The 13,061-nt window shown below is 46.3% G+C and overlaps 1 protein-coding gene across 1 annotated transcript; it reads left to right on the forward strand.

The window, feature by feature from the left end:
• The first annotated feature begins 10,408 nt into the window (after positions 1–10,408).
• On the forward strand, positions 10,409–13,061 carry LOC123134609 (proline-rich protein 12). Its single transcript, XM_044553828.1, has 3 exons — positions 10,409–10,938; positions 11,121–11,254; positions 12,267–13,061. The coding sequence occupies exons 1-3, from the start codon at positions 10,666–10,668 to the stop codon at positions 12,814–12,816; spliced, it is 957 nt and encodes a 318-aa protein (XP_044409763.1). The 5' UTR covers positions 10,409–10,665; the 3' UTR covers positions 12,817–13,061.

Genomic DNA, 13,061 nt, shown 5'->3' on the forward strand with positions numbered 1-13,061 from the left:
ACATGATCATGCAAAAAGCAATATGACAATGATGGGGCGTGTCATAATAAACAGAATGGTGGAAAGTTGTATGGCAATATATCGAGGAATGGCTATGGAAATGTCATAATAGGTAGGTATGGTGGCTGTTTTGAGGAAGATATAAGGAGGTTTATGTGTGATAGAGCGTATCATATCACGGGGTTTGGATGCACCGGCGAAGTTTGCACCAACTCTCAAGGTCAGAAAGGGCAATGCACGGTACCATAGAGGCTAGCAATGATGAAAGGGTAAGAGTGCGTATAATCCATGGACTCACATTAGTCATAAAGAACTCATATACTTATTGCAAAAGTTTTATTAGCCCTCGAAGCAAAGTACTACTATGCATGCTCCTAGGGGAAGGGTTGGTAGGAGTTAACCATCGCGCGATCCCAACCTCCACACATAAGGAAGGCAATCAAAAGAGCATCCCATGCAACAAATTTGTTAAACAAGTTTTACCATACGTGCATGCTACCGGACTTGCCAACTTTAACACAAGTATTTATCAATTTCATAATTACCCAACTAGCATGACTCTAACATTACCGGCTTTATATCTCAAAACAATTATCAAGCATCAAATTGATCATAGTATTCAATTCACTTTCTATGATAGTTTTTATTATACCCAACTTGGATGCCCATCATATTAGGACAAATTTTATAACCAAAGCAAATATCATGATGTTCTAAAAGACTCTAAAAATAATATAAGTGAAGCATGAGAGATCAATAATTTCTATAAAATAAAACCACCGCCGTGCTCTAAAAGATATAAGTGAAGCACATAGAGCAAAATTGTCTAGCTCAAAAGATATAAGTGAAGCACATAGAGTATTCTAATAAATTCCGAATCATGTGTGTCTCTCCCAAAAGGTGTGTACAGAAAGTATGATTATGGTAAACTAAAAAGCAAAGACTCATATCATACAAGACGCTCCAAGCAGAACACATATCATGTGGTGAATAAAAATATAGCCCCAAGTAAAGTTACCGATAAACGAAGACGAAAGAGAGGATGCCTTCCGGGGCATCCCCAAGCTTAGGATTTTGGTTGTCCTTGAATTATCTTGGGGTGCCATGTGCATCCCCAAGCTGAGGCTCTTGCCACTCCTTATTCCATAGTCGATCGAATCTTTAACCAATACTTGAAAACTTCACAACGCAAAACTCAACATGAAATCTCATGAGCTCTGTTAGTGCAAGAAAGAAAAACCACCACTTAAGGTACTGTAATGAACTCATTATTTATTTATATTGGTGTTAAACCTACTATATTCAAACTTCTCTATGGTTCATACCCCCGATACTAGCCACAGATTCATCAAAATAAGCAAACAACACACGAAAAACAGAATCTGTCAAAAACAGAACAATCTGTAGCAATCTGTAACTTTCGAATACTTCTGGAACTCTAAATATCCTACAAAAATAGGAAGTCGTAGGAAATTTGTCTATTGATCTACTTCAAAAAGAATCAACTCCAAAGCACGTTTCTGTGATTTATTAAAATTATTCTCGTGCGTGCAAAAGTTTCTGTTTTTCAGCAAGATCAAATTAACTATCACCCAAGATGATCCTATAGGTTCTACTTGGAACAAACACTAATTAAAACATAAAACCACATCTAAACAGAGGCTAGATGAATTATTTATTGAATAATAGCAAGTAAAAATATTGGGTTGTCTGCCAACAAGTGCTTTTCTTTAAAGCCTTTTAGCTAGGCAATGATAATTTTAATGATGCTCACATGAAAGACAATAATTGAAGCGCAAAGAGAGCATCGTAAAACACGTGATAAACACGTCTAAGTCTAACATACTTCCTATTCATAGGCATTTTATAAGAAAACAAATTATTATAAAAAGCAAAAATTAGCATATGCAAGGAAGAAGAGACGATAGCAAACTCAACATGATGAGAGGTAATTTAGTAACATGAAAATTTCTACAACCATATTTTCCTCTCTCATAATAATTACATGTAGGATCATAAGCAAATTCAACAATATAGCTATCACAAAACATATTCTCAACACGATCCACATGCATGCAAAGTTGACACTCTTCCAAGATAGTGGGAATAACATTAACTAAAGTCATGACCTCTCCAAACCCACTTTTATCAAAAATATCATAAGATTGAACATACTCCAAATATGTGGGATCTAAAGTTGACACTCTTCCAAAACCACTTTCAAAATTATTGAAAACACTATTATCAATCTCATATTCATCATGGGGCTTAAATAAATTTTCAAGATCATAAGAAGAATCACCCCAATCATGATCATTGCAACAAGTAGTAGACATAGAAAAACTAGCATCCCCAAGCTTAGGGTTTTGCATATTATTAGAAAAATTGACATCAAGAAAATTTATAGTAAAATCATTGCAATCATGATTTTTATTCAAGGATCCATCGTGAATCTCTTCATAAATTTCTTCATCGCAATTTTCAGATTCACGAATTTCAAGCAAAACTTCATAAAGATAATCTAGTGCACAAAACTCACTAGCAATTGGTTCATCATAATTAGATCTCTTAAAAAGATTAGCAAGCGGATGAGGATCCATAGATCTTAGGTTCTCTGTTTAGCAATAAATAAACAACTATTCCAACCAAACGATCAAACGAGCCAAGTAAGACATCAAAGCAAACGAAAAAGACGAACAGAAGAAGGGTGAATAAAACGGCAAGGGTGAAGTGGGGGAGAGAAAAATGAGAGGCAAATGGCAAATAATCTAATGCGAGGGATAAAATTTTGTGATGGGTACTTGGTATGTCTTGACTTGTGCGTAGACCTCCCAGGCAACGGCGCCAGAAATCCTTCTTGCTACCTCTTGAGCATGCATTGATTTTTCCCTTGAAGAGAAAAGGGTGATGCAACAAAGTAGCGTAAGTATTTCCCTTAGTTTTTGAGAACCAAGGTATCAATCCAGTAGGAGGCTCCACGCAAGTCCCTCGTACCTACACAAACAAATAAGAACCTCGTAACCAACGCGATAAAGGGGTTGTCAATCCCTTCACGGCCACTTGTGAAAGTGAGATCTGATAGAGATAATAAGATAAGATAAATAATGATAAATAATTTTGGTATTTTTATGATATAGATTGAAAAGTAAAGATTGAAAAATAAAGTAGATTGGAAACTTATATGATGGAAGATAGACCCGGCGATAGCAGGGGTAGCAAGGCACGTATTGTATTGGTGGAGCAGTTTGGCATTGAAGACTTCATCATGTTCCACATGGACTTTGACCCGGAGCTCGTGGCACAGTTCTTTGCTTCCGTCCACTTTCACACGGATGGGGAGCGGACTATGACTTGGATGACCAATGGGAAGAGGTTGTCTGCTACTTGGAAGGAATTCATGGAGATGCTGCATGTTCGTGATGAGGGGCTCGATGTGCCCGTTGGTGCCCGCCCTCACGGCAACCCAGAGTCCGCCAACAAGAACAAGCTTCAACAGTTCCTTGTGGAGAAGAAGTTAGCCAATGGCACGCAGTCTTGGGTGCTCAACCCTTTCCTCAATATCATGCAGCGGATCTTCCGCAACACTCTCTTTCCGGGCATTGGTGACAAGGATAAGGTGCATGCTTATCTCGTGGATATGATGCTTCTGTGTGAGGAGGCACGTCATCATGCTGCCCAACCACTGGACATCTCTCATATCATGTGGGGTGAGCTCCGGTTTGCGGTCTACAATCGCAAAGTTCCCATCTACAGTCCATACCTGCACCTCTTGATCTCGAAGACATGGAGAAGCTCTATCCGAAGGAAGACTTTTCTGCTCCAAACTGGGTTCACCACGAGCCTATCAGCTATGTCAGAAGAACAAATGGGCCAATACCACTACCAAGGCTGAGGCTGAGGCTGCTAGGATGAATGTTGATGAGGACGAGGTTGAGGAGGAGGAGGCTGAGGACAGTTCTGTTGGGTATGCTCCTCCATCTTCTGAGCCCTCTTGGGATAAGAAGCTGAAGGCAAAGATGAAGACCCTGTTCTACATGCAGGCCAAGGGGCAGTACAAGACCCATGTTGCTTCCAAATCGCTAGCGCGACAAGAGGATCTTGAGGATGTTCAGCAAGATCGTGGAGAGCGGGTCAGAGAAGAACATCACTCCTGAGGCTGACTGGATGACCAAGCAGGGCTATTAGTGGACCGAGTCAGAGGAGGAGTCCAATCCCGCTACCGAGACCGATGAGGAGCGTGTTGGGTGATCGTTGCACAGGATGCTACCACATGTGTCGTAGGTGTCCTCTCTGCCTTTTTCGTGTCTTGATGCCAAAGGGGGAGAGAGTTTAGGATTTGCTTTCATGTCTCTGTTGTCATTTTGTTGGACCTTCGTTCGTGTTGCTTTGGTTTGTTGGTTTGCATTTGTGTTCGTGTGTGTCCCGGAGACTATCATATGGTGTAAGACATATGCACTAAAGCTTATCTTATTATCTATTTTGCTTAGTAGTTTGTGAGCCTATGCTATCTTGTGCACTTTACTTTATGCTCATATTCATTACCTTGCCTCCATGCTTAGTGTCATTTACATATTGTTGCAAGGAATGCCTTGTCTATAAAATATAGGGGGAGTGTTGATCCTAGTAGGTGTGCCGTGCAGTCCAAGGCATATATATAGAGTGCACACATCTAGGGGGAGCCTGTCTATATTGTGTAGATGTTGGGTTTGCTTATGTTCATTTTTGTATCCTTATGTGCAAATTCTGTATTGTCATCAATCCACCAAAAGGGGGGAGATTGTAAGGGCATATTTCTCCCTATGTGGTTTTGGTGATTGATGACAATGCATTTGCGGACTAATCATGTGCATTGAGCATTTCAGATATCTCATGTCTAGGCACAAGACGTTTCGTTGCCCCTTGGAGCCTGAGTGAAGATGGCGTTTCTCTATGTTTCTTTTCGGTGGATTTGAGTCATACGAAAGCCGTACTATTAAGAGGGGGTCCGTGTCGGAAAGGTTAGGGTGGAATCAACACGTACACATCTGTTCCTTTGCACACCGACCTTTTATCCGTGTCTTTGCAAAATGAAGGACTCCAAGTGGTATTGTGTTGTGGCATGCGGTAGTACTACTCAAGGGAGCAGTAGTACCACAGAGGCTCACGGTAGTACTTGCCAGAGACGCGGTAGTACCGCTCCTCAGGCGCGGTAGTACCATGGCCTCTAGTCCAGCATAGTAACATGCGCGGAAGTAGGGGCGGATGTAATTTTTTACATTTGCGCCCTACACGGTAGTACCGCTCCCTACTTGTGGTAGTACCGTGTCGGATTTTTGCACAAATCAAAACTCAGCGGAAGTAGTCACGGGTGTAATTTTATTAGTCCGTGCCTTCCCAGCCTAGACAAACCCTGCCTTGCGGTAGTACCGCAAGGGCGCGCGGTAGTACCGCTCTGGCGGTTCTACCGCTCCTTGCTTCAATGCAACAGGGGCTCGTTTGGCTCCTACCGTGCAAGCGGTAGTACCGTAGTGCCTTGCGGTAGTACCGCAGGTTGGTGCGGTAGTACCGCATGTAGCGGGTTGAATAAGTAGATAACGGTTGGATTTTTCCTCTCACTATATAAGGGGGGTCTTCTTCTCCAAGTTGATCACCTCTTCCATCCCTAAGCTCCATTCTTGCTCCAAGCTCCATTTTACCCGATCTCTCTCCCTAGCCAATCAAACTTGTTGATTCTCTAAGGATTGGTTGAGAAGGCCCCGATCTACACTTCCACCAAGAGAAATTTGATTCCCCCCACTAATCCCTTGCGGATCTTGTTACTCTCGGCTGTTTGAGCACCCTAGACGGTTGAGGTCACCGCGGAGCCATATTCCATTGTGGTGAAGCTTCATGGTGTCGTTGGGAGCCTCCAATTAAGTTGTGGAGATTGCCCCAACCTTGTTTATAAAGGTTCGGTCGCCTCCTCCAAGGGCACCAATAGTGGAATCATGGCATCTCGCATTGTGTGAGGGCGTGAGGAGAATACAGTGCCCTAGTGGCTTCTTGGGGAGCATTGTTCCTCCACACTACTCCAACGGGGACGTACTTCCTCTCAAAGGGAAGGAACTTCGTAACACATCCTCATCTCCACCGACTCCATTCTTGGTTATCTCTCACCTTTACTTGTGCAAGCTTATATTGTGTTGTATCCCTTGCTTGCTTGTGTGCTTGTTGTTGTTGCATCATATAGGTTGCTCACCTAGTTGCATATTTAGACAACCTACTTTGATGCAAAGTTTAATTTGGTAAGGAAAAGCTAAAAATTGTTAGTTGCCTATTCACCCCTCCTCTAGTCAACTATATCGATCCTTTCAGATTCTTTCAAAGCGGTTTGAGTGGATGCTAGAAATCCTATGGGATGTAGTTAAAAAAATTCTTAGAAAAAAAATTCTATAGGGTTTAATTCTATAAATAAAAATATATAAAAAAATCCTAAGAATTCTAATCCTGAGATCCATATGGTGGTGGGTTCACTGCCAAAAGAGTGGTGGGATTTTCTTCTCTGGTGGTGCGACCCGCAAAAGTCCTCTTCTGAGGTAGCAGACATTGCACATAAGCGGCGGGCAGCATTTCGGCCATGGGCGGCCGTGACTAGGGTCAATCTCCTTCTAGATATCGAGATGGGGCTGGGCCTGCTACCAAAAGAGTGGTGTGATTTTCTTATCTGGTGTTGTACGCAGAAGTCCCCTTCTAGGGCGACAACCATTGGCACAAAGGCAGTGAAAAGCATTTCTGCCATGTGGATGGCGGCGATGAGGTCGGTCTCCTTCTATAGCTTGAGATGGCGGTGGGCCCACTAGCAAAAGAGTGGTGGGATTTTCTTCTTTGGTGGTTTAGCGACCCGCAAAAGTCCTCTTCTAGGGTGGCATCAATTTGCACACATGTCAGGGGCATTGTTTTAGCCATGTGGATAACCGGGGCAAGGGTCGATCTTCTTTCAGAGATTGAGATGGTGGTGGGCCCACTGCCAAAAGACCGGTGGTTTTTCTTCTCTGGTGGTGTAGCAACACGCAAAAGTCTTCTTCTAGGGCGGCAGGCATTGGCACACATGCGGGTGGGCAACTTTTGAGCCATGTGGATGGTGGGGCATCACGTGATTGTGTCATGGTAGCAACTAGTGTGGATAATAGGGGTGTCATAGGTGACGCTTCGACTGCGCCGCTCGAGCATGCTATGTCAAACCATTATCTATTCACTCACTGAAATGAATCAATGGATATAGTTCAATGCTTACCATCTAGGTTAGCTATGCTCGGTAACCATCTAGTGAAACCTTCCATGTTACATGAGAACAATTCTTTTCGATTTTAAGACCCATTACTACAGGTGGTCGCTAACCATGTTAAGATATTTTGTGCACAACAACGATCTTCTTTGGAAGGACCATTGGCTACGAGCGAGGTGACGCTTTGTCCGGGTAGGAATGACTGAGTGTCACGTGACTGCATAATGCATGGCATTGATCTATGTCTGTCATTGGTGACTCTTAGTCATGTCACTAGAGCATACACGCTGCAACCATGTAGTGGTGATTTGTCTTCTCCTCCATTCATCAACAACGTTTGAACTGTTGGATCACATAATTAGATTAAACACCGACATTGATTTTGTTAAGATCTTGGATGATTAGTGCATGATCTAGAGGAGTTCTGCTGGTGGCATGCGAGGACCATCTCCTGGGGATATCATGGTGGATTGAGACAAAGTCATGGATGGTGAAACTCTTTGACGATCCTCATTCAACATAGTGACTAAAACACCACTTCAGTCCTGGGTGAAAACTCGCGATCTCACCTTTGTTGGTTAGAGTCCACAATGGCGCACTCGCGTAGCCTGTTGAAGGTTTGGCCTGAAAGAATGGCGACATTTCATAGGTTCTTTTTTTCACCTTTGTCATGGACATGTCATTTGCTATCCACTCCATGTACTCAAGATGCTTGCCTTGCATGTATCTTCTACAGTGGCGGAGCTAGCATTTGACACCAAGGTGGTCCGCCTCAAATTTTTTTTATAAGCAATATGACATGTAAAAGTTCTTACCAATATCACAAAGAAATAGATCAATATCACAATATGATCTTGCAAAAACACTAAAATTCTCAATTAAATCTCCGTCTTGCATAAAAAAGCCTACATAGTACATACTACACAGACCATAGTACATACCTTGAGAAGTTCAAAAAGACTATGTTTCTGGCATACACACAAGTTCTCCGGTTTGCTCTTCGGCCACATCCGACATATTCCCTGCCTTCTTCTTCTTCCCTATCTTAATAGCTTGTCTCTGAAAAAGAGAAACAATGTCTCGTCCGGCCCTCTTCATTCCTCAACAATTCTGTAACAAAAAATACTTTCGATCAATAAAGCTAATTGAGGCAGAAATAATGTACAAAATTATGTATCTGTTCATTCATGTACAAAAAAATTGCAGTCAAAAGGGAAGGAACAAATCAGTCCCTGGAACATATGGGTACTCCACGATGGTCCGAAACTGTAACTAGACAAACATAGCTGCCATAATTCCATGTTTTACAGTTTATATCTTATATAAATTATCTTCCTCACAGCGTAAATCAAACAAATTGAAACGCAATATGCCGGTACCAGATAAAGAAAACTTAAGATTTTTTCTTTCCTATAAAAAGTGCTTCCACTCAGCCACACAACTATACAGAAGACAGTAAAAGCAGAAGGATTTGCTCTCTGCGCATCTACATCTATGTGATGAGACAACCATGATCCATCAGACCATCACAGGTACATGGAGTACCACACAACAACTTACTACACTGCACATTGAGATTCCAGATCCACACAGCAACAAACCATGCATAGCTATGATCAGATTCTGCCGGGAGTTACTAAAAGTGAGGCCATAAGATGGAGCAAGCATAGGCAGGTTATTAAAGGATTGAAATTGAGGCAAAAAAGAAAACCCTCGCTTGTGTTCATACAGAAAATTGAGCCAAAAGAGCAAACCCTCACTTGTTCGCCGACATTGCAGGGGGGCGGCCGGGCGGGGGCAGGCCAGCAGGGGCGCGCACAGGGCAGGGGCGCAGCCGCGCACAAGCAGGGGGTGCGGCTGGACGCCTGGACGCCTGGACCGGGCGGGTGGGAAGCCGGGAAGGGGAGGCGGGAGCGGGGAGCCTCCTGGGCGGCTGGGCTCCGGGCTCCGGGCGGCCGGAGACCGGCGAGGACGAGAGGAACGGCGCAACGGCTGGGTGTCGGGGTGGAGCAGGGGAACGGCGAGGCGGCTGTGCGCGAGGGGGACGGCTCGTTCTGCTCGATCTGGACAGACAGGCCGTGGTTGTGCTACTCGCCAATGCGTTGTTGGGCTTTTTTTTCTCTCCGGCCCAGATAGATGCATAGGTATATAAGGTGATCCAAAATCTCAGGGTTGGCCGCGGCCCCTCCCTGGCCACCCTGTACATCCGCCCCTGATCTTCTATATCTTAATAGCTAGCTCTCGTGTCTCAAAAAAAAAAATAGCTAGCTCTCTACTATCATATTTCTCTTAAGATGCACATATGTTATCTCAGTATGCAAACATGCACGGAAAATGCCGACCTCAACATGCAAATATGCAGTCACTTGAGTGACATCCAATAAAAGCAAGCAAATATGCATGAAAAAAAAAAGACTCAACTCAATAATTAAACATTGTAAATCATATGTATTTCAAACTCCAGCTCTTCTTATATCTTAAGTTTAAAAATAATTTCTCATACAACTAAAATTAAACAAGATATGTCGTATTTGAAATTCCACTTCCTATATTATTAAGTCAATAATTAAACATAGTAAACCATGTGTATTTCAAATTTTAGTTCTTATATTGTCAATTTGAAACAACTATTTCATACAATTAAAAAATTTAATCTATTCCATACAACTAAAAATCGAATCAAAATACATTCCAACCAATCTTCACTGTGACGCGTGGGGTGTCATCTAGTTTGTAATAAAACCATAGATACATGTGTGCATCTCAGAATGCAGAGGGCCAGGACAGGAGGATTGTACATTCGCGTAAGTGCTACTGCTACAGTACGGTGACCGCTAGTACCTAGTCCTCAACAACGGCAATGCACCACTCTTGCACGTCTAAGACACGTACGTGGGCACCGTGGGTGCAGCGTACGTATATTACATACGTGCACTAGTCACTCCGATCTGATCTGATCGCCTCCTCTCCAGCCTAGAAGAAGAACCCTGCAAGTCACACTCACCAGACGAGGATGAGATGCATACAATCAGCTCCGCCCCGTATACGTAGGCATGTCTTGTACACATAGCGATACCACCAAACCCCGCCCGCCCCGGCCGCCCCGTCTCCCCATGCAACAACAGTTGTACCGCACATGGCGTATTGCATCGGTCGATGCCCCACGTCCCCACCTCACGCAGTCACGCCTTCCGCCCCGCCCCTCTCCTCTCCGATCTCGAACGCAGATAGACGCCGAGCCAAACTGCACCAAAAATCCGCTGCTGCACTCCCTCCCTCCCCCCGTCTCATAAATAAATGCATCGCGATCCACGAGGGAGGCGAGGTGAGTGAGAGAGGACTGCACCCAACCCCCCTACCTCCCTTTGATCTGCACCCTCCCCAAATCTCCATTGCCGTCGGTCTCTCCCCCCGTTTCCGCAATGAGGATCCGGAGGCGGCCGCAGGCGCAGCAGGCACTGTCGCCCTACCCGCTGCCGCTGGAGCAGCAGCCCTCAGATCCGTTCACCGCGCCCCACCCACCGCCACCGCCACCGCCACCGCCACCGCCGAACGCGGAGGAGCAACGCTGGCTGCCGCTCCCCGGGGACGAGGCCGAGCAGGGGAAGAAGAGGAGGATCGAGTCGGAGGCGGAGTTGCACCCGCTCCGCCCAGACGCGGATCCCGGCCCGCCCGCATTGCCGTCAGGGCCGCAGGTACATTCGGTTACACTCGCGCGCGTGCATGCCCGGCCCCTCTCTCCCTGAATTTTCCTTCCAATCTGTACTACTAGTAGTGGCCTGCCAATTAACTCCTTTCGTTGCACCCGGATTAATTCGCCACTAAGTGTCCCTCAGATCTGGCTGCCCCTCACTGAATCGCTATCTGTACCTGCCAGGGCGGCAACGTGGTGGTGGCGGGACGCAGCAGCAGCAACGACGACGACCCACCGGTTCACAACCACGGCGGCGGTGCGCAACGTCAGGGGGTGGCAGCCGCAGATGGCCGCACCCACACCCACACCCACGAGAGGTACGTGATTCGCTGTGACGACGATGAGCCAAAAGCGTCCCGTGTCAGTGTCACCGGCCTGCGCGGATCGGTTCGGTGGTGCGAGTCATGGCCGATGAATCCGTCGATGATACTATACTGGTTGCGGCAATGATGGATCGAGTAGAATCGGAAAGCATCCAAGGCCTCTTTCCCGTTCGCTGGGCTCTGTTGGCCTCCTTGACGTTTTACATGCACTAGTGGGGGCAGTGCAATGCAGTGCCAGCTCGGCACATGACACGGCACCACTCCTGCCCATTTTAATACTACTGTCTCATCCTCCTTGGCGATGCGGCACACTGTCAGTACATGGTATAGATCACATACTATTAGTATATAGAAGAAGAAAAAAAGGCATATGGTAGTAGTATTTCGGTGCACTCACTCATGACTCATGCATCCACTTCGTCGTGGGATTATTTTTGTCCCCTTGCATGCCGACGTGCGAGGATCTCGACGATCATGGGCATACAGCCTGGTGGCTTTGTCCTCTTCCTCTCCTCCCCACCCATGCCCGCATTGTTGCCGCGATCTGTACTCACCAGCCACCGTCCTCCATGGGTGCAATACAATGCGATGCGATGCACCCCATGTTCTTGGGGAGACATGCATGGGCCATGTACCTGTGGACGCATGTTACGATCTGTTCCGTCTTCCTGCGCATGTGTTGTACACCACGCATGATTAATACTATCTTCTTGGCACTGGCCTGCATCACATCACATGCCGGTTTACTTGGTGCTAGTTGGAACTGGACTCCTCGTTGCATCTTTGATGGAACCGTTCAGACGATCGATGTGGGACTCCTTGTACGTGTGTGTAGTACCACCGTAACTGGTTTGGCCTTGGTATGTAATTCGTTCATGCCGTAGTCGATGACGTATATGATGGCCAATTTGCCACCTAGATGTTCGTTTTCATCGGATGTATTAGTAGCGTCATCAACTTCAAGCCAGAAAATTATTAATCCTCCATGCGTAATGTTGCAATGCAGCCTACAGAATGGACACTGCAACGAGTCTGAGCGGCCGGTGATCGGTGCCGGAGAACGTGTCGTCATCCCGGCAATGCCAGTGGTGCCCGTGAACGTCAAGGAAGGGATCAAGATCGGCGGCGGCGTCAAGAAGAGGCAGCGCGGCCCGCCGGTGCTGATGGAAGGGTCGCGGTGCAGCCGCGTGAACGGGCTCGGGTGGCGCTGCAGCCAGCCCACGCTGGTCGGCTACTCCCTCTGTGAGCACCACCTCGGCAAGGGCCGCGGGCAGCGGAGCGCGAGCCGCACCGAGCCCGGCAGCTGGAAGAACGGCGCGGCCACGCTCGGCCGCACTGAGCCCAGCATCAGGAAGAAGGCCGCGCAGCCGTCCGTTCCCATGGTCACCGCGGCGCCCACCGCCAACGGCCGCGCCGGCGCGCCCAAGCTCGGCCGCACCGATCCGGCCAGCAGCAGGAAGAACGTGGACGCGCTGGCTATGGTCGCCGCCGCGGCGCACGACGCCAACGACCTGCCGAACCTGCGTGCAGCACCTCTAGCGGCGGAGGTCGATTGATCAATCGACCTGTCGATCATGGAACCGTAGAAACTAAAATTCTTTGATTTTCTGTTAGAAGATGTTGTGCATATCTTGCAGTTCATGGTGAGTAGCTTCTCTAGCCATCTGGATTTCTCTTTGTTCTCTGTGATCATGCAGACGTTTCATCGTGTAATTAATAGGATTGCAGATAATTAGTGATCACACATTCCGTGGTAGATTGATCAGTGCATCTCCGGTCGAGTGATGTAATTTATTCTTCT

Source organism: Triticum aestivum, chromosome 6B (genome assembly GCF_018294505.1).
Source record: "Triticum aestivum cultivar Chinese Spring chromosome 6B, IWGSC CS RefSeq v2.1, whole genome shotgun sequence".
Lineage (NCBI taxonomy): Eukaryota > Viridiplantae > Streptophyta > Magnoliopsida > Poales > Poaceae > Triticum > Triticum aestivum.